A 27717-nucleotide genomic window follows, 5' to 3' on the forward strand; every position below is an offset into this window, starting at 1 on the left:
TAGCATATTCTTGACTGCTAGAAACCTATCCTTCTCTGAAGCTCTGAGTCTAATATTATTCTGTCTGGAGCGAATGCCCTGGACAGTGTATGTGTGTATGTTTACAGTGTAGTGGCTGGACGTGGGCACAGATCAGACCGCAGCCCCGGAGCTTTTTTTTTTATTGAAAATGTTTGCATCGAGCTGGACATATGAGATGTGACAGGATAAATAATAGAGTGCATTGTGGATGCATTAGAGATAGATGCAGTAGGATACATAAAGAGGCCACCTGTCTGCAGGACTCTGAAGGCTGTATTCAGATAAACATTCAGCACTGTGCTGTGTCTGAAAGCCTCCTGGCTGCTTAAAATCATTTATTGAGCACAAGTGCTCCACTCATCAGAGAATACAAAAAATGAACTACAAATCTCTCAACCAGAAAGAGGGAACTTCAAAGTCTGATATCATGTAGAAATAAACATAAACAAGCATTAGTGGAGAAATATCTACCCTGCCTTTCTAAGCATGTATTTTTAAAGACAAAACAACAAACAGTCATAGAAAGAGAAACTGTAGTTTGCTGCAAGCACGGCTGCACAATAAATCACAGTATAATAACAATCACAACATGGCCAATCCAACATTGCAACTTATGTAACAACAACAATATCTGTTACAATATTCACAATATCAAGCAGCCATAGTTCAAAGACAAAGACCAAGGCCCAGGTTCATTTCCTTAAGCCTCCAAAGGGAAGATACCACCTGATGATGGAGTGAAAAGTGTTAGAAGGAGAACTACCCCTACGAAATGGGACACCACTTAGAGTAGCCGATGTGTTCACCTATGTCACATGTAGCGAGGATATAGGAGCCACAAACTGTAGTGGGTTTTCAATCAGGTTTTAAAATGCCGACTCGAGCGGTTGTTTCACCTGTAGCGTGGGCTGTAATGGTCTTTCCTCGTTTGATGAACCAACAAAGAAGAAATGCAGAAAACAGAAGACGCCTTCGCCGCTTTTCATCTTGCACAATGTATGTTCGAAGTCTGCACCTGGCCTTGGTTGGTTTAAAGAGTTGAAAAGCACTTCTTCTTTTAAACAGTACATCAAAAAGACCAACATACATGAATGTGAACAATGTCAGGAACTTAACAACATGAAAAAAAACACCCATGAAAAACAAACTTTATTCACCAAGAAATACTGTACTTACATAAAGTAAACTAACCCAGACAAACAAATAATTACATATGTACACATATCATACAGTACTTTTGTCACAGTCAAGACTCAGCTCCCATCCACATAAAAATGTATCCCCACTGGCCCTCTAATCATCCATCTCGTACAAGCCTCATGTAGGGACAGTTCAGTCTGAAAATCAGTTGTTCGTAACTGGTTATTTTATTCATTTCTTGCAGCCATTCATTAAATTGTATAATATATTTTGTTTTCCAGTGTCTTACTGTATAGCAATCCTACACCCAGTAATAAGGGCCAATCTACACCATGGAGTTTGCTGGAGTGATAATAACTCTACTCCCTCTGTTATTATACCCAAAATACATAGGACATGGCTCTGAGATAAATCTATCCTAAATACTTTGTTAATGAATAATATTATATTTTCCCATAGGTTTTTGTGTCTTTTCACATTCATACAACATGTGTAAAAGTGTCCCCCTACTCCTCTCACACCTCATCACATGTAATTAGGCGGGTCTGTATTCCTCTACTTCTGCTCTGCTCTTAAAATAATTGGGACACCCTACCTTTACACGGGAACGCGCAAAAAAATGAGTGCTAAGGCCATAATCGAGTGGAAGTGGTTATTAAAACAGGGCCCAAGTGCTAACCTCTTACCAAAGGTGTTTCGTAACTTTTGTGAGCACGTGTGACTTTTCTAAGTTTTCAGTCCACTAAACTTTAAACACAAAGGTGGTAGATCAGAAAACATGTACAAGTCATTTCTGGAGCAGTCACGTGGGTCGTTTGGTGTTTAGACAAGTGACCTGTTCTGTCCGTTTAGGCGTGAGGAAACTATAAACTCATATAGTCTTGTTGGTCTCCACCTGAAACCATCTGTTCTCTGGTTTCCAGACAGCTCTTCAATATTTATAAGATGCATTAAAAAACTGTCTATACTTTAGGCACACAGAGCCTTTAGACAAGTTTGTACCAAAAACCTTCCACTGTCCCCTTCAAGAGTTTTAAAAATAACTTTAACTTTAACAACTCTAACCCAGAGTGTTGTCTCCACTCCTCTCCCTTTAAGGTGTCATAATGTCATGATTAGGTTTCTACTGCTGTTTCCTTTTGTAAAACTTCCAATACAGTCATACAGTCATGTTTTTTTTATTAGCGAATCTGTGACAAGCGCTCTTCAGTGACTCCGCTCACTTTCATAAATAATTGGAGGAACACATTTTCAGTCAGCTCAGCAAATCGTGATGTCAGACTGTCCTCATTTTTTAGACTTTCTGTTTTCTCCTACGTGGCTGCAGAGCGGCTCTGAGGTTAGCGCTGCCACTTCCAGCGTGATGACCCCTCAGCCTGAACCTGAACCCGCTGGCCCAGCTGGAGGCTTTTAAAACGTGTATGCCCTCACACTGTGCATGTGTACGTGTGTGGATGTCTGCACTCTCCTCCAGTCCGAAGAACTGCAGGTGAACAGGACACCTGAGGTTTGAATGTGACTGTCACATCCTGCAGAAGAAGTGACTACACATGACTTCACACCAGAGGTCTTCTAGTTGTCCCTGTTTGCAGGGGGCTTAACCTCTGCAACTGCCTGAAAAGAGTGGAAATAGGATGCTCACATTACACTGTTTTGTGAAAATTGGCTGTCTGTTAATTTGTGCCTTTAACACACCATCAGTTGCCAACAGCAGAACAGAAACCACATAAGAAAAAAAGATCCAATAAAAACACAGATTTTCTGCCGGTGACACTTAATTTCACAATTAAAATTCAATGGCAGATTGCATCGCTGGAATTTAGCATCACAACGCCGTCTGCTGTTGCCGTCTTAGCGAGGGTTTATTAGTCGTCGTTAGCCTGAGGAGTGTGTGCAGTGTGTTAGACAGGACACATCTTCATCACAAAAAGCTCCTTCCTGCACGTCCTTTCATATGTTGCACGGACAGTTTAAGTCATAACTGTGAAAAGAAGGAGACACCCATAACGTTTTAAACTCTTTGTGCAGGGCTTTTTTTTATGTGCGGAGGCTGATGTCTTCAGATTCACATGTGAGACAAGATGCTAATTAACCACAGCTAAGGTCTTTATGATGTCGAAAAAGGTCTCAAACTATTAGCAACTCACAGGCTATAAATAAATAAAATTACCAGTTTATCCAAAGTGCTCTCACTCTGTCTTTTGTTTTTTTTTATGGTGCAATATTTCCTGCTGATGACTAATACAGCAGAGACATATGCAAAACACAACATATTTTGTTTAAATGTGTCATTTGTAATTAAAACTAAGTCAAGTTGACGAGGTAGATAATTAATCCGGAGCAACAGATGGTTGTTGGGCTGAGATCTCCAAAGGGTATCAAGTCCAAAATTGATTGATTCCTTGATTATGAATAAAACTTCACACACAAAAACCATTGTGTGTCTGATGTAGTTTCACAGCAGGTTTGACAAATGAAGAGAGGTATACGGTCTGTTTTATGGCGCATGTGCTCCTCATGTCCTTGTCGTGAGGTTATTGTGGGAAAACATTATGTAAGAGTAGAGAGTCTGTGTGACTCAGCTGGAAAGAGCTCGGCGTTATCACCCTCAAGAGTTCAATAAATATAGAGTTCAATAAAACGCCGGGGTCAATAACTGTAACTACAGTATACGGCTCGGTTGAAAGCACTTTCCATTAAGTGATAAAAATTGCAGAGAGTAAGTAAAGTAAGCTGTTTAATATATTACAATAGAAATATGTGCATTTTGCTGCCTATCTAGAATTTTGTTACCTTTCAAAAGACGTTTCTCCATAAAAGAGCACTGGGTTTAATTCATTCGGGTTTCTGATTTGTAAAAGTGTTTTTTCTCCACTCTCATTTTTTACTTTTTTCCTGGAGCATCATTGTTTCTATCTCCAGAAGAGTTTTTACCCAAGGACACATCTTACCTCCTACAATAAATAATAACCCTCAAAGTTTTATACTTTTACTCACCGTGTTAGGAAAGCAGGTGTTTTGTTGGTTTCTTCACTATCGACAGTTTCTATTACTTGCATTAGAGCCAGTTTCCAAGTTGTACCATTGTACGTGCAGGGCTTTTTCAGGAGGAGAGACGGGAGGATCAGCTGCAGTGTAGCCAATGTCATAACCTCTTTAACACAGAGTTATAAATACAGTCTCTGCAGGTGGAATAAACCAAGATTTGGCAGCTCCTTAAAGGGATAGTTAAACATTTTGGCAAATAGGCCCATTGCCATAATCCCTATAGTCATAGCAGTAGGTTCGTTACCTTTAATTGTCGGTGCAAGCTATTTTTAGATCGGCGGAGCAGAGCCGCGAGCTGCTCAGAGCTACGCTACGGAGGCTCATGGGATTTCTTGGTTCTCCAACTCCAAAACGCTCTGGTGGACAAGTTGTGATCTGCACATTCACCACGCTATGAGATAATAACAGAACGTTACGAGACGGACCCGTTTTCGAGGTAAATGCAGAGACTGCTTGCCGAAAAACTGCCCCCGAAGGGAACGTGGATCAGCGGTTTTGCATGAATTTACCTCGAAAACAACTCCGTCTCATATTGTTCCGTTATTATCTCATAGCGTGGTGATTGTGCAGGTCACAACTTGACTCCGCCGTTCTAAAAATAGCTTGCACCGACAATTAAAGGTAACAAACCTACTCCTAAGACTATAGTGATTATGTCAATGGGCCAATTTGCCAAAATGTTGAACTATCCCTTTAAGGTGATTTCCCTTTTTCCTAACTCCGATATTTTTTTTTTTTTTTTTTTTTACAAAAGTCCTGTTTTATATCTAATGTCAAGCTCATTCTGCATTGTGTTGGCGTGTGCTCTCCCCCTGTTTGCGTGTAGAGACATGTCTCTGCATGTGTCATGCGTGTGAGAGTGTGAGAGTGGTTTTTGCATCTCATTGTGGTTAAGTGGTCCCTCGTCACGTTTTGATCCTCAGAAGCCGGCTGTGGCCCTGGCATCAAACCAATTTGTTGCTCTTCCCTCATTCATCATATTTTACAACATGTGTCGCTAACTGTTGCTGTCCTAAAGCCGCTATAATGAGCACTTCAATGGCAGAAGCTGCTTTTGTAAACAACGATGAAGACACGGCACTAAGATCTTTCTCCCCCCACCCACCCACCTCACCCCACCCGTCGTTCTCTGTCTCTGTCTCTTTGCAGGGGAAGAGGAATAAGCCTGGGGTGGAGGCTGCCAGCTCTCCAGATTCTGTGCGAGGTCGAGGGGAAAATAAAGCCATCAAGTAGGTGTCAGGGAGGGTGTAGATGGAGGGTGTATGGAAATGATCCGCGATGTGGTGATAGTATCGCATTTTAACAGCCGTTTCTGATTGGAAAGCTAATCTTGTAGCTTCCCTACATGGGCTGAAACGTCCACGCTGAAATGATGCCCTCGAGACAGGGTTATATTTCTCATCTATCAAAGAGGCTGAATCTTACAACCACTTAAGAACACAGTGTGGGGAAGTTACTTGTATATTCTGTCAAATGTGGGATTATGGATGAATATGAGTTACCGTTAAATGACATGTTGAGAAAAAGACTGCTTGTATTGCAAAGCAGAAGTTTAACAATGTACATTATATGAATGAAACTTGAGCCATTTGTTATTTATGTCAATCATTTATTATCGTTTTACTCTCTGAGTTTGTATTCGGTGTGTTTTCAGTAACCTGACTCTTCTGCCTCCTCACTGTTTTATTTGTTTCTTCATCCCTGACAGCGTGATAAAGCCCACAGGTCACTTCTTTTTATTTTCTCCATTCTGGTTTGTTTTTATCGAGCACTAATATTTCACACTATCAGGACATGCAAATTGTTAACACTTATCTGAACCGTTTTTCTTGAGCTAAGCTTTTATCTTGAAGAACCATGTGATGAATGTAACGTTGCATTCATTTTCTGTGAGCGGACGTATTTAGTGACCATGTTTTAAGACCTGTGTACAGATTTACAATAGGACTTTATAGGCACTGACAGTATCACATTTCTCCTATTTATTAACACTCTCCTCCTGACCTTTAGAGTTATGAGACTGTATTTTAACTTCTCTCTTTATATGGTGTTTCTGTTTCTCAGCACTTCTCTCATACGTCATGTTTTTCTTTGCTTTTTTTTATAACTGTCTTTGATTGTTTGCTGCTCTCTTACCTGTCTCACCTTTCTTTCTTTCTTTTTCTCTCTCTGGTTTCAGTGATCTAGACAGAGACTTTTGGAATAACAATGACAGCAGCAATGTGCAACAGAGGTGGAGCTCCTACCCGCCCAAGGAGTTCCTCTTAAACATGTCTCCCTATGCCCCCTACGGAGACCCTCGCCTCACGCCCAAGTGAGTCTCAGTCATGGCTGGTAAGGGACCCCTCTATCAGGGCAGGGCTGTAGTGAACAGAGGCCTGTGTACACCTTGAAACCCACCCCCCCGCCCGCCAATAAAACTATAAATCTAATAAAACGGGACATTGTTTTTGCAAAGTAAAGAATTCCTGCACGCTAAATCAGTGAGTTTGTAATTGTGTGCATTAGCACTTGGCATATAACACAAAAAGTACTCTGAATCAAAGCCAGCGGTTGATCAATAGATCCCTGTGAGCAGTGAAAAGGTCAGATTTGATGGCCCGGAGGGGGGAAGAAGGCCTCATTTTGTAACGCTGTCTGGCCGCATGTCTTTTTAACCAGAAGTCTCCTCTCATCCCTGGTAATCCTCATGTTTTTGCATCCAGGCATGTCCTCGGCGAGGTGGTGTTTAGTATGCACTGCCGGCCATGCAGCACCTGATAGAGATGTGCAGCACCATCCCTCAATATTGCTGATTCCCAGGACTGCCCTAACATTGACAGAAATTACGACCATTTTCCGAGCAATTGCTTGGAGATAGTTAAGACATTGTTTATGTTTCTGATTTTTTTTAAAAAGGCACAGAAAATTAGTTGATATTTCCCCTTGAAAACCTGAATCTGGTTTTAAATCATGACTGTTAATGAGAGAGGAGTCCAGAGAGAGGCAAAATTATGCTAGAAAAACCCTCTTTAGTGATAGTATCTGAATGATGCAGTTTAAAACTCAAAAGTCAGAGCAAGACACCAGAAAAAAGAAAAAAAAATTTCATCAGTTATTATCCTCACATTATTTGTCCCAGTGTAAAACGGTGTACAAGGGCAAAGGTTTGATGGCTCCATTCTCCACAGCCCTGCTAGACTCATCAGACCCTCTTTACCTCTCACCTGCAGCCCATGGGATGTTACCATGGAGACGGACAACCCTCAGAGAGCAGATCTCACTGTTGCACCTGCACCCCCCCTCTCCCCCCCTTTTTTTTATACAATCCAGCCCCTCAGATCCCTCTGCCACGTGTTCAAGTCTGCCTCACAGGACAGTGTGGCAGACTTGACCTCAACCTGAGCCAATGGGGGGGTTCCCCAGTCCAGAGGGTTGACTGTTGTGTTTTAATTGTTTATTTTATGATCTTTGAATGGGTTAATTTGACAGAATATTTGCTTTCTGGCAGAGAATTCGATGAGAGGACTGACACCTGTAAGTTTCATTTATTATGGAGCAGCAATTAGCCATTTATCTTAGCATAAAAACTGGAAAGAGCTCTGCCCAAACACAACACCATCCACCTGTAAGGCTCACAGACTGATTAACACCTTGTGCAGAAACCACAGTGCAAAAAGGACAATTAGCTCTTTTACACGTGGGATTATGGCCAAAAAATAAACCAACTTTAATTGTTTTTCAGTCAAAATCAATTCAACTTGCTAATTAATGACTCATATACAGATTTTGTTATGTCTGAATACATAAGGAAACAGCTTCCTTATGTTTCCAGTCTTTACGCTAAGCTATAAGAAACAGCATTTGGCTGTAGCTTCATATTTAACAGTCGGCTCATCCAACTCTCCACGAGAAAGCCAATAAGCACATTTTTCCCCATAATGTTGCTTTGAACTGTCCCTTTAATGTTGTGGTTTCTGTTTATTCTGTTTAACTGTTTTTACTTCTTTCCTTTTTTTTTTGTTTATTCTTTTGTGCGTGTGGCGTTTCCATGTGTACTGTATTTATTCCTCTCACCTCTCGCTCTGTGTTTTCTGTGTTTCCTGCTCATTTGTTGTCACTACTCCCACTTTCCCTCATAGTACTGTAAGTGCTTTGTCGCTGCCTGATAGCCCTCCTGAGTCCAGTCAACTGAGCCCTGTTCCAAAAATAGTGACACTGTATCTGTCCGTGTGCAGTGCAACAATTAAGTGTTTGGATGGTAAAACGTCTGTTTCATATCATCCTCCATTCCATCACTTATGCATCTCACATGTCACCGAGGCATTAAGCGAACCTGCTTATTCTTATCCTCTCTAATTACATCTCACTTGACTCTTTTCAAAAAACCACAGGGAGATAAATTACTCTGTATCTGTGCAGTGATGTTGAAATGATTGTAAAATCAGCGAGCAGCAGCGATTGTTGTGATTGTTATTGACATAATTATTTATAATAAATGGCATTTAATAGGCCGATGATAGTGGCATTTTTGAGATATTTGATAGCAGATTAGCGAGTCGACCATTTCTTGCTACTTATTGTCGAAGTAATGTTGCTTTTTTAGGGGAGACGAGGCAAGTTTGGTTATCTCCGTTCAAAACGCTTCACATAAGGTGAAGTGAATGTGAAATAAATGGGAAACTGCGCGGGCAGTGTTGAACAAAACAGCAGCCCAGACAGCCAGGACAACATATCTCATTGTTCAGTCAGAATCATTCATTTTACCGTCAGCCTGCACTTAATGTCTACATGTTGTCGAAGTCGTCGTCGTCCTGCTGTGCAGCTGTGTGTCGTGTGATTTGTCCTCACTCCGTGGACCGTCCCCTGCACTGAAGTCGTCATTCTGTCTGTACTCGTCTCTTGTGACGTCCTGAAGTCCAGGTCAGCCGGCGTGAGGCGAGGCGCCAAGATGAGGAATAATGGAGAAAATGTTTTTTTTATTTTTTTATTAAGAAGTCTTCCTTCCTGCAGAAAAAGTATTTATAAGCCTTGAGAAACATTTTTGAGCATTTTTGAACCTATTTGAGAGCCATTGTTTTCACCATGAGCTGCAGGTGGAGACATTAGTGTTCTGTCCTCATCACCTCCATCTGCAGTCTTGAAAGATGATGCATTTGCATCATTACTCAGCTATTATGCCTAATTCTCAGAGCCAGCAGGTTGGTCATTGCTGCTCCCCTCTGTGGAGTGAAATGGGGCAGACCTGCTGCATCTCTTGGCCCATTTCGCACCTTAGACATTTCCCCCCCAAAAAACAGATTGTTGTACTCTGTGCAACTGCAAACCAACCTGTAGATAGCTGCAGGTATCTTGCCAGTGTTAACATCACCTGGGTGCAAGCATTATATATTTTACTCCATAAATGATTTGCAGTCAGTGCAGTAATCTGTCGGCCTTCAGTGTTTGTGCACAACTGTTGTTTATTGTTTATCTCAGTTTGTCTTTGTGTCCAAAAAGCCCAACAGCTGTGCTCTCCAATTTACCCGGCGCTGCACATTAAATGTCAGCTCAGACCTCTTCACTGTCTGATTCACTGAGTGTCTGACTGACCAGCAGCTGTTCCTCCAACCTCTTGTTGTGTGCCGGACACTTGTGGCTGGACCGTGTCCACAAAGTGTCTTGTTAACCGGTGTGACAATCTTTACTGATGATGCTTTGTTTTTTTTTTTGCTCTCCGGCTCTGTACGTCTGTGCGTCCGTCTCTCGTCTGTCTATCTCTCTCCCTCTCTTCTTTCTATCCTCTCTTGGTCGTTTCCACTTCCTGTCTGTCCGTGTTTTCTTTGTCTACGATCAACAACAACGCCACCGGTCCTCGCTCCCAGTGGGGCCGTGGATAAGGGTGGGCAGGGCGGTGCTGGACCCTCGCCGGGGGCCAGCGACAGCGGGGGTGGTGCGTGCTCTGGGAGCGGGGCGGGGCCCAGTCGCAGTGACAGCGTTCGCAGCATGGTGACGGGGGGCAGCAAGGCCGGGCGCTGGCAGACGGTCCAGAGCCACATGCATGCCGGAGGCCTTCGGTTTGGCAAGTGAGTGGCGCATGGTGACGGGGAGGGGGGGGACACGCATGAGGGGCTACAGTGGGCACAAGAACAGCATGGTGTGGAGATCAAGGAAGAGTGTGAGTCTGTAAAGGCATCATGAATGACTCTGTTGCATGTTCTCCCCCCCACCCCAACATGGATATGAAGCTGCTTTTGATATGTGCAGGTGAAGACAATGTAAAGACGGACCGACGGAGGAACCAGCTGTGAGAAAACCCTTGAAGTGTCTACAGAGACTACACAGAGCTCCCTCACTCATAAACAAACAGCAATTTTATGTCAGCTGCCAAATATCCACCAGCTGATGTGAGGACCAGTCTCAGACAAAGTGAATCCACTCCGTCATACTGTTCCTCCGCAGGCGCCAATTTACTGAAGGCTGTGACAGTCTCAAGAATTTCAAACGAGGCAGATGCTCACAGAAGATCTTCAGAAATAGCTTGTTTATTCATCTGATGTAACAGCTTTTTAAACTCGGAGTGAGTTGTTGCATAAACAGCAGGTGAGCCGTTTTAACAGGCGAGGGAAGCAAATGAAACCCTCTCCTGCAGCCCCGCTGCTGAATGCAGTTTGATTTTAACCAAACCTCTGCAGCGTGCGGAGGAGGTTTGGTTCTGCAATTATGTTTGTACAACAGCTCGTTAAACTACACAGCCAGCTGATATTCAATATGATCGATTGATAGTGTAAACAGTGACTGATAATAAACCTTGTGTGACTGGAGAAAAACCAATAATTGAGATTTAGATTTGTGTATAACCACAAATGCTTCATAGATGTTATATTGCAGTTAGAAAATATCATTGCATTAATTAACCTAAAAGACATGTGACTCCTTATCACAGTATGTATCCCTAATGAGATATTATCAACATTAAAACTGATTCATTTGAATAATTGCTACGATTTTCAGATTGTGAAAGTACCAAGAAATAGCAATGATCATTATCACATATTTCGATTTATGATAAAGTCAGAACAAGATCAACTCTATAAACCTTCTGTATCTAAATAGGAACTCGTCACATATATATGAGAATTTAAAGAAGAAAGTCATTAGTTAGCGAAAGAGACGAATGAATAATAAATATAAGATCTCTGTATGTAAATCACAGCGCAGATAATCAAACAGTCTTTTGTGCTCTTATCACCCAAACAGTTCATTCATTAAATCCAGAGAAAACACAGCTGAACAGATTCATTAACGAGTGCAGCCGGAGGTCCAAGAAGTTGTTCAGTCGTCATTAGACAACTTTTGACCAACTCTCTAACTACGAACACCACCTATTAGACTTTCAACAGAGAGCGGGGACACTTGATTCTCACTTCTCCTTTTCGTGTTATTATTCAACCTGTTCTCTCTGAAATATTTCTGAATTTCCATTTCTCCTCTGGAATTGATTTCTATTTTGAGGCATTTACCTCTCCCCCACCTCTCTCTCTCTCTCTGTCTCCCTCTCTTTCTTTCTTCACTGTTGCATTTTTTTCTTTCTCGCTCTGACTCTGTCTCCTTGTTTTTTTTCTCTCTCCTCAATTTTCTTTAATTACATAATCATTCAAGGGTTCATAGTCATCTTAATTGACTTTCAAGCTAGAAAAATATGTGCGAATATCCCTCTAAGTCGGTAATAGGCTACAGCTCGTACATACAGAGGGCTCGTGCTTATGAACGAACGCTGCTCTACATGTAGCTACAACACCTGAAAGCACAACAAGTCACAACCGTCGAGAAAAATCAGCATAGGAGAGGCCTTCACTTTTTCAAATGAGTTAATTCTTTGACAAATTTATGACACTGAACAGACTGAAATTCATGAGCACATGGACCGGCTCCCAGATGTCTGGCCGAGTGCCACCTTCACTCCAGCCAGATGTATTGATTCATCATGATGTCAGTTATGATAACATATTTGTTGGACCCTGAAATGATGGGCGATGTAGAGCCCTCTATGTAACTGGGCTATTTGTATTCGTCCTTCATATTTAGTTGGCTGAATATTTTTGCCTCATGAGCTCCAATGTTTAGATGACAACAGTTTCTTTGTAATGCGTTTTTATGCTTTTTCATACATCTCATTTTACCTCTGTCCATTAGTCCTCGTGGTCCATGACAAGTCTGATGGTGTCACCAGAGGAACAATTCATCATGTAGAGGAAAATTCAGTGGCCTTATAAAAAAAAAAAAAAAAACATGAATATATACCACGTACAGTCAGGGCCGTAGCCAGGGTTTAGAGATTGGTGACGTCCGGGGGGGCCTCACTTTGGACCCCTCTAGCTAGTAGTCATTTTATAGGCTGTACTGTACATAATAGCATCAAAATGACCCACAATTATATAAAGTAGACTAACTGTGCGTTCACACCAAAAGCTTCCAAAGCGTCAAAACGTTGGAAGTCAATTCATTTTCAACAAGAGCTCGGCGACACTGAGCGACCAAAGTGTCAACTGGCGTCACCGCGTGGTGTGAACGCACAGTTAGACTTTTTATTCTTATTATTATAGACCCATTCAGGACAGAAATGTCCTGTGGTTTTCAGCCTTCTATGATTACATTTAACTTGCCGTTTACAGCTGAGAACATCAGGTAATTCATTTTTCACATAGGACCAGGTAGGTTTGGATAGCCCCCCCCCCCCCCCCCAAAAAAAAAAAAAAAAACTAACTAACAAAAAACTGCACTTTATATTTACTTGGGTCATCTTTGTCTAATATTAAAAGTTGTTTGATGATCTTACACAACAAGTGTAATTCTTGCCGAGGTCCGGACCTCGGTGACCTCATAGCTACAGCCATGAGTAGCCTACCTAGTAGCCCCCCTTTTGGAAACTATCACAGCATGTAAATGGTACAGTAAATAAAGTTATCTGAGAGCTCAAGTCGCTTGGGTTTCCCATTGTTTTGCAGGCTGCTGCTGCAAAAATAGCACATTGATATTGTTTCATGTTTAACTTTATGCCTTTTGGAGATCATTTCATCTCCCACTTGCTGTACCCTCAACAGTTCACATTAACAGAAATTTTGACCAGAGGTGCACAAACTTTTGCATGCCACTGTATTACTCTGGTGTTATGTGAACTTTAAATATATATTAATGTAATTTATGGATGCTTCAAGATCTTGCGTTTATTGAATGGATTTAACTGTTTCTGTATGTAATATAGGTGATTGATGATGAATAACTAGCATAGCTTTGACATCTTAGTGCCAAGTGTGAGGAGCCACTGGGTCTGGACGTATTTTCCCCCCCACTATAAATATTCAATTTATCATCAATTTTTAATGAAGTTTTCTTTTAATGATGTCCTTCATTGTTCTCAGGAGAGCCTCCTGGACAGTTTAATAACCACATAGGTTTATGTAATGTATATCCTAACTTATTATTTGAGCTGTGTGTGATATGAGGGACAGGTCCAAGTTGGATAATACCCACAAGCCTCAGCGGCAGTTGGCAAAACTAAGTGAGGGGTGCGATGAGAGCAAATCAAACACATCATTGTCGCTTGCGGGAACAAAAAAAAACTGCCAAAATATTTAAATTCTGCCAAACTTGACAAAGAACAAATTAAAAGTGAAGAGCTCTTTGTCATATTTTGAAATAGTGTTGCTCTTGGCTTCCGCCCTTGCTCCCCTTTAGCAGCTCAAATAAAAGTTTAAAGCTTGATTGGATATTTCTTATCAAAATGCGCCTAAAGAGTGATTCAGTATAGTTAAATGCTGTAGCTGGGTTTTTTGTATATATATATGAGCACAGGCTGCTTCTGCCTTTGACTTTCTCCATCAAAGATCCAGATATTTTTGAACACACTTGCTGATCTTTTCTTCTAATGATTCAACTTGGAGCTTGGACGTTCTCCAGCTATGCGTCACCTATAACGTTGTTGAGACTTTGACTGACTATGTGGAACTCTTAAATGCTCAAAAATACCGTCTCCCACTCGGAAAACTCTTATCACACAGAAATACAGCAAACAACTTTAGTAAATTAATGCACATTTAGTCGGTTCAATTATTATGCACAAGTAAGTAAACAGTCTCATCAAAGCCTATCCTCAGGAAAGACTCCAGTGGCGTGCAGTTTGTGTGTGTGTGTGTGTGTATACGAGAGGAAAAGTGTGTGCATGAGTGCATGTATTTAAGATCTGTCTTGTATTTACTTGATCCAGCATTGCTCTGCTCCTCGGGGGGGGCGGGGGGGGGGGGCTGTCTCTGTGCTCTCCAGCAGAGTTAGAGCCGAGTTAATGCTCAAGAGCGCCGCTAACACAACTCAGGTCCGGGCAGTAAATCCTCCCTCGCAGCATTAGCTCCAGACAGAGCTGTTTAGCACAAGCTTACAGTCATCAGGCAGGGCAGTGATTGAGGGGAGGATAAGGGGGTGAAGCATTATTACATGATTGTAAGAGCAGCAGACCGGTAATTAGAGAGCAGACTTAAAGAACAGTGATTGGAGGTGGCGTGGTGGAGATAGATTGATGTGAGGGCTGAGGGCGAAGAAAAGATTAATAGACGGAGGAGATGAAGAGCAGCTGAGCTCAGAAGCTGTAAAGGTAAAAAGGGAAGAGTGGGGGGGAAAGGAGCAGACAGGAGGGAGTGGTGGAGGGAGAAGGCAACAAGGAGGAAAAAAAGGTAGAAGTAGGTCAGGACTAATTAGGGGGAGAGGTAACATACAGAAACAATTTAGCGCTGCAGCCGGAGACCAGACCACAGTTTAAGTGATAGTGATGCTTTGACTTCAGATTGAATCTAATTCCACTTATCAGAGGTCTGTTTTGACACCAGTCTGGAGAGGTATAATCGAATGTTGACACTTTGCATGGCCTGTTTGGATGCACACTCGTGCACTGTCCCACAAGCATACAGTAAATAAGCTCAAAACCCCCTGTACAGTTGGTTTCATACAAATGTTTAACAGCTTTCTGACAGCTCTGTTCTCCTCTTTCTCTCTGACCTTCTTTATTGTTTGTTCTCTCTCTCTCTCTGTCTCTCTCTCCTTGAGAAATTCACCACGGACACCATGTTCTCACATTTCAATCTCTGCAGTATTTATATATATGCTTTTTCCATTTTTATCCTCTCCATATTTCTTTTGAGATCGCCATGAACTTTTTCTAAATTCTCTCAAAACTTCCTGCCCTGTCCTGTATCTCTAACTCCAACCTCTACCTTGTTGTATCCATCTCTCTCTCTCTCTCTCTCTTTTTTTTTTTCCTCTGTGCTCCCGTGTGTCTCTGCTCAGTTTCGGCGACGCCTCCCTCTCCACCGCCTCCACCCTGGAGCACATCCCGTCCTCGGCGGTGGCGCGGCCTCGGCCTTTGGTCCGGCAGCAGAGCCTCCAACAGCCCCTCACCCACCAGCCCCCTCCGGGTCCCAACGACCCCCCGGTCACCTCGCAGAGCCTGGGCCAGCTGCACACGGGCCCGGGCGGCGGGGGCCACCGCGGGGGCCCGCGGGGGGTCCGGGGGAGTCCGGCTGGAGCCTCCCGCTACAGAGGAGGAGGAGGAGGAGGAGCCGGACGCTCAAGGTCGAATCCCGGCAGCTGGGATCACATGATGGAGCAGATCCGCCACAGAGGGCTGGACGTCAAGTCGTTCCTGTGAGTGTCTTTAGGTTTTCTACTCTTGACAGACACTGTTGAATATTATGTTGCTGCTCATGACAGTGTGATGTGAGACAAAATGTTCACTACTGACCTGATTTGGTAACACTTTACTTGAATAGGTATTCATAAGATTGACATAACAGCTGTCATAAACATCAGTGAATACTTATGACAGCTGTCGTTAAGTGTCATTCGGTAAGTTATGTCACTTTTAATGCAAAGTTGACATTGTTTGAGATGTTTTTGTTCTGACAACTTGACATAAAGACAATTTAAACTGTCATAGCAGACCTAATTGCCAAACTTTAAAAAATTATGTCAAGTTCTCATAACAAGGACATCTCAAATAATGTCAACTTTGCATCAAAAGTGACATAACTTACCGAATGACACTTAACGACAGCTGTCATAAGTATACATTGATGTTTATGACAGCTGTTATGTCATGGTTATGACAGTTTTATGTCAATCATATGAATACCTATTCAAGTAAAGTGTTACCCCTGAGGGTTGGTCCAACAGCGTTTTAGAGATGTTCATTCAGCTCTAATGTCACTTTTGAGGTTAACCTTTAGTTTGTTATTGTGTTAGATGAAATATTTTGACCATTTAAATATAGAAACACTATGAAAAGATAAATCCCTGCCCATAAAATAGTATGTGAGTAAATGTTCAGAGGTATTCCCTGCAAAACGCACTTAAGGGCTCAAAATAAAAGCCACAGTACCCTCAGAGAGCTAATTTAACCACTTGATATGCTGTTTGGGAGCTAAATTAAAACAATGCATCATGTGTTATGAAACTATAATTATATTTTTCTATGTAAAAGATTTAATAAACAATGTAAATAGTGAATAAAATTGTGAAATGAACATAGTGGAGTTGAGATAGGAGGTGGCGTAAAATGGAAATACTCAAGCCCTGTGCTCTCTCTAATTGCTCTCTTGATAGTGTAGTTACAATTAACAAAGATCATTAAAGTTGCAAATGACACCGACAGTTTCCCGCTTCTTTCCCTCCTCCGTCGCTGAAGAGCTTCAGCTGATTGTCTGAGGTGGAGAGCTCTCCTCCTCCACTTGACTTGAATGATAGATTACAGATGATGTGCTCCACAAAGCAGCCTCACGTAAACACCCCCTCCCTTTTTTTTTTTTACCACGGACATAAACACACACACACACATAGCCGTGTGTGCGCCTCTGTACTTTTTTTTTTTTTTTTTTTGCGTGTCTTCCCATTAACAGTGTCTCCAGGCCAGTGACCTCCCTGCCTATGTGAATCATCATTCAAATAAGGGCTGCGCACATCTACACGGAGGTGGTATCACCCATTGTCGCTGTCCTCATGAATCTCACCGGACCAAACACATCGGTTGTTGACCCTGGGGGGAGAAGAGGGGGGGAGTGGGTATATTATGTGTTCGCGATCAGTGGGGTATGAACAACCAAATGCAGCAGTTTCACCTTTCATGTATGTGTGTGTATGTGTTTGTGTGTGTGTCCATGCCTGTCACAGCACAGAGCAGCGACTGAGCCGCCACCCACGCTTATATTTCTGATCAATAGAGCCGGTGTAGGAGCTAATGATCTCACTGCCCTACGGTTAGAGTGAGCAGCGCGTGTCTTTTTTTATTTATTTATTTATTTATTTATTTTATTTTTAGGGTCGTCTATACAAAATCCATTCACTTTATCGATGAGCCTCATGTTGGGGCTGTTTACACCTCCCCAGTGGGTTGCTGCTGTCTCTCAAGTGCTAATGTGTTCCTCTTGTTTTCGATATTTGCCCCTGCAGTGCAAACACAAACACACCTCTTGTTAAGGAGAATCAGATAAAACATAAAAATACCTCACATTCAGAAAACCTTTATAACCTTTTTTGATATCGTTTTATGTGCACAATTACACATTTGTCATCGTCTTTGCAGGATTTACTGTAAACCTTCACATATTGCAGTTTCATATTATAACTTATGAACACTGGCTGTGATTACATTTGGACTTTTCTCATTCATCACCTGCTCAAACACGCCTGCAAAACCACATTAAGACAGATACTAATGCACATAATAATAAAAAAGAAAACAAAAAAACAAAGCTTAATGCCTTTATATCTTTAAAAAAAACACAGTCAAGGTGATGTTATGCGATGCCACATGATGGAACTGCCCTTTAAGAAATTACCATGGTGAAGAAAATGCATAAAGGTTGTCCTTGGATCGGCACGCCATGTTAGAGGCTGTGTGAAAAAAAAAAAAAAAAGAAAAGAAAAGGAGCTGGGTTGAAGCAGAGAAGTATGAGAAGCGAGAGTTTTGTACAATATGTGCCTGCACGTGGGTTGTTTTTTTGTGACTGTGAATTACAAGGTTAGTTGTGGGCAAATGTTCATTTGTTAAGGTCACCGTTTGCATGGCCGCATGAATCCCCGGCGCAGCATTACTTGAGTGAGGCGTAATTTAAATGACTTCAGGCATGTTTAGCTGGAGAATAACGGCTGAAAATCAACGTGATATTTTTCTTTGTTGCAGGTTTTTGTTAAGGCCACCTCAATTTTCATGGATTTCCTTTTTGCTTTTTCTTCTATGCTTCTCTCTCTTTTTTTTCTGCATGTCATTTCAATTGCACTCCATTTTCCTCTCTGAAACAATCGTCCTCTTTTCAGCTTTCGCTTCTCTACACTTGCTTTTTTTTTCTTTTCTTTTTTTTTCCTGCGAAACAAACGATGATAAAGCCATGGAGGCAACAGTAATTCTCTACCTCTCTGCTAATGATGCTCGTTTTATTTGAACACATTTAATGACTACCGTATCTGCAGTGGATTAAAACAAACCCTCATATGAAATTGAATACGTCCCTGTACTTGTCAGAACTCAACCTGCTCACTGATCCATTATGTAACCTCATATATTTTAACAATGAACTGTGAGACAAAAGAAAAAGCATCCATCCTATGCTATAAATAATAGACATTAGAAGTGCATGTGTCTCTTATTTTGATCCATGCAACAACATGTTCGTTAAAGAAGTGAAGACAGAGTCAACCCACCTTGCGACAAGTAGCACTGGCATCAGAAAGCATCTCTTTGTACAGTAGAAACTGCTCCAGCTAATGATACAGCATAGAGCACATTAAGTAATCATAGACACCACACATTACCCAGACTGTGAGAATAAGGCTTTTTAGTCATTCAGAGTCTGGATGGCTTTTAGTAGCACAGGGAACGGTAGAGAAAACGTCTGCAGACCTTCTTCTTACAGCAATAACACACTTTCCTCTCTACTCACTGCTAATGGAGTCTAATTTTCTAATATATAAAAATGAGAAACATTTGGCAGATGGTTGCGAGGGTTGTGTGTTACTTGTTTTGGCAGATTATGTTTTCAGACGATATGTAATTACTCACTACAGATAGTCACCAGTTTCCTTTAACAACATCTTCACATGATGTTCTGTATGTTAATGTTGAATAGGTATTACATAATAACTGTTAGATAATGTTAAAATCAAAGGCATTTTGGTGCCAGTGCACATGCAACATGTTGAATATGGGAGACAGGTGCATAAAGATGTGTCATATAAACCAACAATTCCAGGGTTTGTTATGCACGTTCAATAAACCAACAAAATCTAGGGTTTTAAAAGCGAAAATGTAAAGAAAGAAAAAATCCTGGTATACAAAATGAGAATAAATGCATGCAGTAGAGTGTTACTTACATGTTAGATTAATAAAGTGTGAGTTCACTCAGTAACACTCAGGTGAGATGAACTGTAATGTAAAGTACTGAGCCTTTGTTCAAGTGAAATAGTGTCCTCACAACAGTCTACCACCTCTCTCCCACTCTCTCTTTGTACATGAATTGAATGTGTGATGTGCGTGTCGCTGTGTTTTGTGTGCATGTTGGACTATGTTTGTGTGTGTGTGTGTGTATGTGTGTGTGCGTGCCCCTCTATTGTCTACATACTGTACCTGTGTGGCCTTGTGATGTCTTGTTTGTCTGTGTGTCCAGTGAGGGGAAGATGGTTGTTCTGTCTCTAGCTATCGGGCTGGCTGAACAGGATGACTTTGCCAACCTCCCAGATCTACAGGAAGCGCCAGCGAGCAAAGAAAACGAAACCACACCAGAAAAGAGGTAACGAAGAGAAAAAAGAGAGAGAGAAGAATAATCTAAAGGAATGTGATTAGTTAGGTGTCAAACAGATTTAGCTAATGGTTTACCTGCAAAATTAACTGCATTGCTCCTAGTTCTTTAATCTGCAGTTTATTCCACTCATGTGGTTTTTACGAGATGCAACACAGATGAGGACTGACTGCACTTTAAAATTACTTTTTCTAAATTTAAAGGGATAGTTCAACATTTTGGCAAATTAGCCCATTGTCAGAATCCCTATAGTTTTAGCAGTAGGTTCACTACCTTTAATTGTCGGTGCAAGCTATTTTTAGAACGGCGGAGCAGAGCTGCGAGCTGCTCAGAGCTACGCTACGGAGGCTAATGGGATTATCAAACTCATCAAATACACAATCCAACAACTCCAAAATGCTCTGGTGGACAAGTTGTGACCTGCACATTCACCACGCTATGAGATAATAACGGAGTTTCAGAGTTGTTTTAGAGGCAAATGCAGAGACTGCTTGCTAAAAAAATGCACCCAATGGGAATGCGCATCAGCGGGTTTGCATGAATTTACCTCGAAAACAACTCCGTCTCTTAACGTTTCGTTATTATCTCATAGCGTGGTGAATGTGCAGGTCACAACTTGTCCACCAGAGCGTTTTGGAGTTGTTGGATTGTGTATTTGATGAGTTTGATGAGGGAAACCAAGAAATCCCATGAGCCTCCGTAGCGTAACTCTGAGCAGCTCACGGCTCTGCTCCACTGTTCTAAAAATAGCTTGCACCGACAATTAAAGGTAACGAACCTACTCCTAAAACTATAGGGATTATGGCAAGGGGCCAATTTCCTAAAATGTTGAACCATCCCTTTAACAGATGAATCCGTTTGTTTCACAGATGTTTTTTATTATTATTTTTTAAATCAGTTTCAATGCAGTAATTTATTTTAACCACATTAATATCTAAATGTCTTGATATTTGGAGCTGACGACTGGGTGTCGTGAGTCCAGGTCCAGATTGCCTCCACGCTGCTGTAACTATGACTCCGGGGGGGGAAATTGTTTTCTGCCCTGTTGTCAGTAACTAAAACCCATCATATGTAATCTACTGATGGTGTAATTACATAGGATGTTGTACACTGCTCCTCCGGCCATTCAAAGCCCCGCACGCCCCCGTACAGCGGACATGACCTTGATGTTCTCAATGGAGGCTCTGGCTCCACTAGATACTGTTGGTTTCTCTCCATCTCTGAACACGATGTTGTTCTTCTACTTCCAGCGCTGTATGAAAGACTTTTTCTTTTTCCTTTTGCTTTCATGGTTAGCTTTACGTTTCCTCTTTTTTTTATGTTGCATATCACCCCTTTTTTTTTTCTTCTTAACATTTTAAGTCCCTTTTTCCCAGCTCACGTGTCCTCTTGTCTTTGCACCCAGACCTTTGTAAGTCTGCTTGTCTGCAGCTCTTCCCCGCTGGTTTGATCTTTGGGTTGTAGGCACAGGGAAAAAGAAAAAAGAAAAAAAAGGGCACCCTCATTATTTAGAAATAAGGTTCCTCACATGAAACACTCGTCTAAAAATATGCTAATCTCTCATCTACCAGTGATCTCGCAGCAGCCATCGCGGACTAACACAGGCTCTTATCTGGCTAACAAAGGACTAAACAGGCTGCCCTCTTATCACGTCAGACCGTTTGAGGGATAAAGTGCTTAACCTACTGTTTTGACACTGCTGGGCTGAGCATGAATCTGAGCGTAGTCCCACATGATGCTGCGCACAGTTTTGTTGAGTGTTCTGTTTTTATAAATATATATATATATTTGTTTATTTTTTATTTTTTCCCGGAAATACTGCTTTTGAATTCCATTAAATTTCTTAAAATGCACAAAGTTTTTCTCCGAACCTCTCTGCAGTGCATCCAAGTGTGCCGCTCTAACTAGGTCATCTGTGAATTTGCGGGTTGATGAAAAATAGCAGCCTGTCTCGGGAAGAAAAGAACATGATAAATTTATCCTCTTTTTGATGTCATTGAAACAATTATGATCATTTTTATGCTTTCGGAATTCAATTAAAAAATCTCCAAGGGGTCAGTCGGAGGATGATGACCAGCTTACCTCGCTTGTCTCCCCCCTCTCCACCCCTCCTTCCCCTCGCATCATCCACTCTTCCTCTCTCCTCTCCCTCTCTCTGAGCGGAGGTCTGTCAAGCACCTAACTCTAATCACAGCGAGCCAGTGAGCCTCTACCCCGAGGGGTCGTGTGGGCCAAGTCGTCTAGTGTCCTTCCACAACTAATAACAGCTCTCCATCATCATCTCTGTCCATCTCTCTCATCCCTGTCTCTGCAGTTACCCCGTAAGCTCCCCGCGCCCGTCTGCTGGCTCGCTCCTGGCTGTTTTCATGGAGCCCAGCAGACTGAGGACGATGGCACAGGATGATCCCGCCAAGAATATATGTGATAAGACAAGACGCTGTCAGACGGTTAGAGACAGACAGGAAGAGTGGGAAACCTTTGCTCTCAGCTTTCTAGAGAAATACGCTATACGAGATAAAAATAGAAACTTCCACAGAGGTTTGAGATTCTCTTGGTTTATTAATGAAATCAAATACAGCTCGGAGCACAAATATCTACAAAGACCAGATCTGATAAAAGGGAAATGATAGGATAAAAGCAACAAAACCGGCGTGCACTGTGTATTAGGTCAGATCTATATTTGTTCAGACAATCCTTCTAAATATGGACAGTGCACAAGCGCAGACCAAGTGGCACCCTGTCCTCGTCCAGCAGCAGCTTTTATATATTTAGACATTTATAATTAAAGCTGTCTAATAAAAAAAACATACAAGCTGTAGGCTCAACATTTATGTTGTTGTGGTAAACACGATGCAGACATTTGCCTATTTACTCCACTGCCACCAGACACTCGGCCACAAGAGCATTCGTTCTGAGTCGTGTTTGTGTTTCAAAACAATATCCACTTTTTTTTTTTTTTTTTTTTTAGCTCTATTTTCGTCTCCACCAGCTCCAGAGATAAAATATCTGTGAGCCAGATGCTCCTCTGTGTTCACCAGCTTCTCCCTCTGAAAACAGCTGCCTCTGGAAACAAGGCTGATGAGAGCAGAGAGACTGAACCACAACACTAAATTTATGTTAGAAAATTTAAATAATGACTTGAAAGAAGCTAAAAAAAATAAAATAAAAAAGCTTTTCAACACTTTGGGATCCACAGCGTTCTCCGATGTTAGACAGAAAAACCCTGGTGCAGCTGTGGTGTGTTTTTTAGGACTACTGAATCAGGAGTCACTAATCTACATCGCAGCTGCTGGGTAAACTGTTGTCAGGAATCATTATCATCTCACAAAACAGAGCAATTGTCTCCATCATTACACAAATGAAGAGATGTTTGACTTGATTCATGCTGAATGCGAATCTGCAATTTGTGAATCAGTGGCAATACCACAGGTAGATACCGCCGAGCTGCGCACCCAGATGCTGAGAGCTGCTCATCAAAGCTTTGCAACATGAGTGAGAGTCGATCTATTTTTACCACCCGTCACTCATTTAAAAAAAAAAAAAAAAAAAAAAATACTCTCCTGTTACAGCTAAATTCACATGCACTGAGGTGGAAGGTAATACAGTAACCCCCCCCCTCCCCCTTCTGAAACAAAATGACAGTTTATCACCACTGTGTTGCTGAGCTGCGTGAGAGGTTTAATGTTAATCTATGATTCTGGGAAACTGTAGCCGCCTTGTATTTATTACATCTTTGTTTGTTACATTTGTTACATAGGGATAGTTCAACATTTTGGCAAATTGGCCCATTGCCATAATCCCTATAGTCATAGCAGTAGGTTTATTACCTTTAATTGTCGGTGCAAGATATTTTTAGAACGGCGGAGCAGAGCCGCGAGCTGCTCAGAGCTACACTACGGAGGCTAATGGGATTTCTTGGTTTCCCTCATCAAACTCATCAAATACACAATCCAACAACTCCACAACGCTCTGGTGGACAAGTTGTGACCTGCACATTCACCACGCTATGAGATAATAACGGAGTTTCAGAGTTGTTTTAGAGGTAAATGCAGAGACTGCTTGCCGAAAAACTGCCCCCGACAGGAACGAGCATGAATTTACCTCTAAAACAACTCTGTCTCGTAACATTCTGCTATTATCTCATAGCGTGGTGAATGTGCAGGTCACAACTTGTCCACGAGAGCGTTTTGAGTTGTTGGATTGTGTATTTGATGAGTTTGATGAGGGAAACCCAGAAATCCCATGAGTCTCCGTAGACACTCCCCCTCCCCTCTGAAACCAAATGACAGTTTGTTATCACCAAACTGTTGATCTGTGATTCTGGGAAACTGCAGCCGCCTTGTATTTATTACATCTTTAAGAGATCAGATCCCCTAAAACACCGATGCTGTAAATCACAGTTGATTATAGGCTATTATTGTCGGAGGAGACATTTTGTTTTCGAGCTGATCTGTTATCTACAGACAAACTTGTGTTTTTCTTCTCTGTGTTAAGTGTAAGATCCTCTCAGCCCTTTCTCGTGTCTTGAGATGTGAGTCAGTTTGGGTCACGGTGGCCGACCGGTCAAAGCCCTGTGTGGAGGACTGGGTGTAATCACCCACCTGCAGATGACCATAATGGAGGCTGTAAAGCTGTTTGCGTTATTATTACCATCTCAGAAAGCTGCTGTTGCACCGTGGCAGAGCTGCATCTTAATGAGCTCAGAGATTCACCACACACAGAGAGACGCAACAGGGAAATAAATATGAATAAAACCCAGAAGAGCTCCGTGGCCCCGGACAACCTCCACTCTGGATGTCGAATGTTTGTTGAAAAAGCTGTAAAAATGTGCGACGGTTTCTGAAATGGAGCGTGTCAGAGATGCGCTTCCATTCAGTACAAGCCAAGACTGTGTAGTGCCCACACAGACTCTCAGTGACAGGACACACAAATTAAGTGGAGATCATTTCTTATATTTTCCAGAACAACGTCGTGCTGCACATTCGATTGTGCATAATCCTGTTTTTCAGATTCTTGTGAAGCGCATAACATCGGCTCTGCTGCACGTCCCCGTCTGTATAATGTAGTTGACCATTACCAACCTTTAAATGAGCAACGAAAAGTGTGTGTTTGAGAGGCCTTAGAGAACCTGAAGAGGAGGAAATGAGACTGGAAAATTAGGCGTATACTCTGTTTACAGACGATATTCTTTATCCCGGTTTTTCTCTGCTTGTTTGGAAAATGTGATGCTTGAATAAGCAGAATAAACAGCAGTGCCTAATGAAGTTAATTGTGCCCAAATCTACCAATTTCGAAGCAACAATCAACCATGATTTTATATTAAAGGGGACATGTTATGGAAATATAACTTTTTGAAGGCTCTTTACATAACATAACTTTTGTAATTTTTCGGGCTCCCTAGGTTGATATCCACGTGGTTTTACGAGCTGTTCCCTCGGTTGTCCAACAATGAAGTAATTAGTGTTCGAATTTACATAATACCACCCCTACCTGTGAGTACCGGTAGAAGGGGCGAGGCGGGGTGAGCAGTGGTCAATTTGCATTTAAAGGAACAGTCACTGAAACCAGCCGTTCTGAACAGGGCTGTTTTGAGCGGATGAAAAAAGTGCTGTGACGTTTGATCCTAGTGGTATTTTGACTGAAGCATGTCTCAGATATGTCTTTAAGACACCTGGGAACTATTTTAATTTGTGGAAAGGGGGCATAATATGTCTCCTTTAAAAGCTAAATAACGATGTAATGCAAAATGCATCGCTTGTTCTGCTCTTACAACCTACAAACTTTGTTTTGATTCAGTTTTGTCCTTTTTTGGTGTAAAAAGCTGTGATAAGCTCTACATCCTTCCTGCTCAGCTCCAAACAGCCAGTAGCTGTAGCACAGAAGTGAATGTACTTGCTGGTTGGTCAGTAACACAACTCTAAATAAACGCTCTGTGTCTGCAGGAGAGGTAGCTGTTTGCTGGGACATTTGTCACGACGACTTGATCAGGTGATAAAGTGATGAGGTCGTGTTCGTAGTGGGGGAGAGGGGGATGAGGAAAATTACTTTACGATGTGGATAACAGCTGCGCAAAATCTGACCAGGAAGAAGCAAACTCAGTACATAACATTTGACAGGTGCTGCTGCTCCATCAGTGGGTGTGTACATTGTCGGCGTGGGAGGTCTCAGTGGGAATCAAAGCTGTAATCTCTCTCTCTCTGTTTGGGAACGTTGCTGCACTCGCTGAGTTGCACAACACAACACAGCACAACACAACACAACACAACACAACACAACAACAAGACGACGATACAGTATTAATCAAGCAGGAAGTTGTTGCCATCCTTTATCACGCGCGGTGGCCTGTCCGACTCTTTCAATCGTGGGAGCCATGAGCCAACAATCACAGTGAGTCAAGCCTCCTAATGACTCTCCAGGCCGGGGCCGCCGGTCCCCATGGCAGCCTCCGGGGCCGGCGGCAGCAGCAGCCCAGGAGGGAAGATGATTGGAGAGAAAAAGCGATGTAGGTCAGCACAAACGAGGCATCTTTTTAAAAAACCTGTCAGATCTAAGTCTGGGGCTCATTCACCATTTCCCTTGTTGCTGCTTGTGGCTACGAGCAGGGAGCTGATTTAAGAGAGCCCATGAAAGGGAAGTAAAGTAAAGGATGAAGGGGGGAGTGGTGTTCAGGCGGCTATAGGGCATCACGGTGAAAGCAACAGTGAGTATAGTGGAAGGAAAGGGGGGAGAAAAGAAGAAAAAACAGCACTCTCAAAGTCATTAAAGCAGAAGTAAGCTGAATTTTTGTGTTAATATAAGTCTTAATAGTTATATCTTCCAACGGCAATCACTTATAAAGAGTGTTTGGTCCGAAACACGGGTCTGTCAGTCACTCTGCTCTGCTGTAAGCCGAGGAGAAAACTTTCCTTGTATCCTACAACCTTTATCCAATGAGGAGAGAGAACGGCATAAAGGTGCCTCTCTGTGTGTGCAGCCAAGGTGAATGTGGTGACATAGGGACGAGGGCGGGGACTGCTAACTCCATCGGCTGGCAAGAAGTTAGCCAAAACGACCGGATCGCTTACTTCTGCTTTAATCAAATTTTACCCACTTTTGTTTCTAATTTTGCAACGGGGAAATGACACCAGCGAGTTATTTCACTGCACTACAACTTCCATAAAAAACATCAACTCCCCATGAATAAATCTCATCAACAACAAGGCAGCAGAAGTCTATTCAAAGAGCATCAAGCCAGTCGAAACACTGCAGATGGCTCCATTAGTTGTATTAGCCTGTGTGTTGAGGAGATGGGGGGTGGAAGTGGAGGTGGAGGGGAGGTGGGAGGTGGGAGTCGAGTCGGGGCGGAGGCTGAGTGATTTGTCCCTGCTGGTGGGGAGCGCTGAGTGGGCTGACACCAGAGCCCGGCCCCTCATCCATCATGGGACATGGGACCTATATTGTGTTTCATGGTCTCCTAGGGGCCAGCGTATGATCAGCAAGACCCAGATACAGTAGCTGTTCTGTTTATGAGGACACACTTCCTATCCCAGCCACGCCGCTAACCCTCATCCCTCATGTTCTCACCCGTCCATCCACTTCTCCTCCCCCCTCCCTCACCCTCACCCACTCCTCCACCATTCCCCTTTTCCATCCCCTCATCAATTTCCCCTCTGCAGCCCTCATTTTCTTTCTCAATAAGACGTTGTCTGCTCATCTCGCCTTCATTCCCTCT

The 27717-nt window shown here is 42.3% G+C and overlaps 1 protein-coding gene across 1 annotated transcript in view; it reads left to right on the forward strand.

The window, feature by feature from the left end:
- syt7b (synaptotagmin VIIb) overlaps nucleotides 1-27717 on the forward strand; it is a gene marked incomplete at both ends in the record, with an annotated part of 95841 nt that overhangs the window by 47793 nt on the left and 20331 nt on the right. Inside the window, 4 exons of the mRNA XM_084001798.1 lie at nucleotides 5359-5438; nucleotides 6389-6523; nucleotides 15505-15861; nucleotides 19875-19997. Of these exons, the coding sequence (XP_083857924.1) occupies nucleotides 5359-5438; nucleotides 6389-6523; nucleotides 15505-15861; nucleotides 19875-19997 (695 nt within the window). The remainder of the gene's footprint in view (nucleotides 1-5358; nucleotides 5439-6388; nucleotides 6524-15504; nucleotides 15862-19874; nucleotides 19998-27717) is intronic.

The sequence above is a fragment of the Trachurus trachurus genome (genome assembly GCF_905171665.1).
Source record: "Trachurus trachurus genome assembly, chromosome: 3".
Taxonomy (NCBI): domain Eukaryota; kingdom Metazoa; phylum Chordata; class Actinopteri; order Carangiformes; family Carangidae; genus Trachurus; species Trachurus trachurus.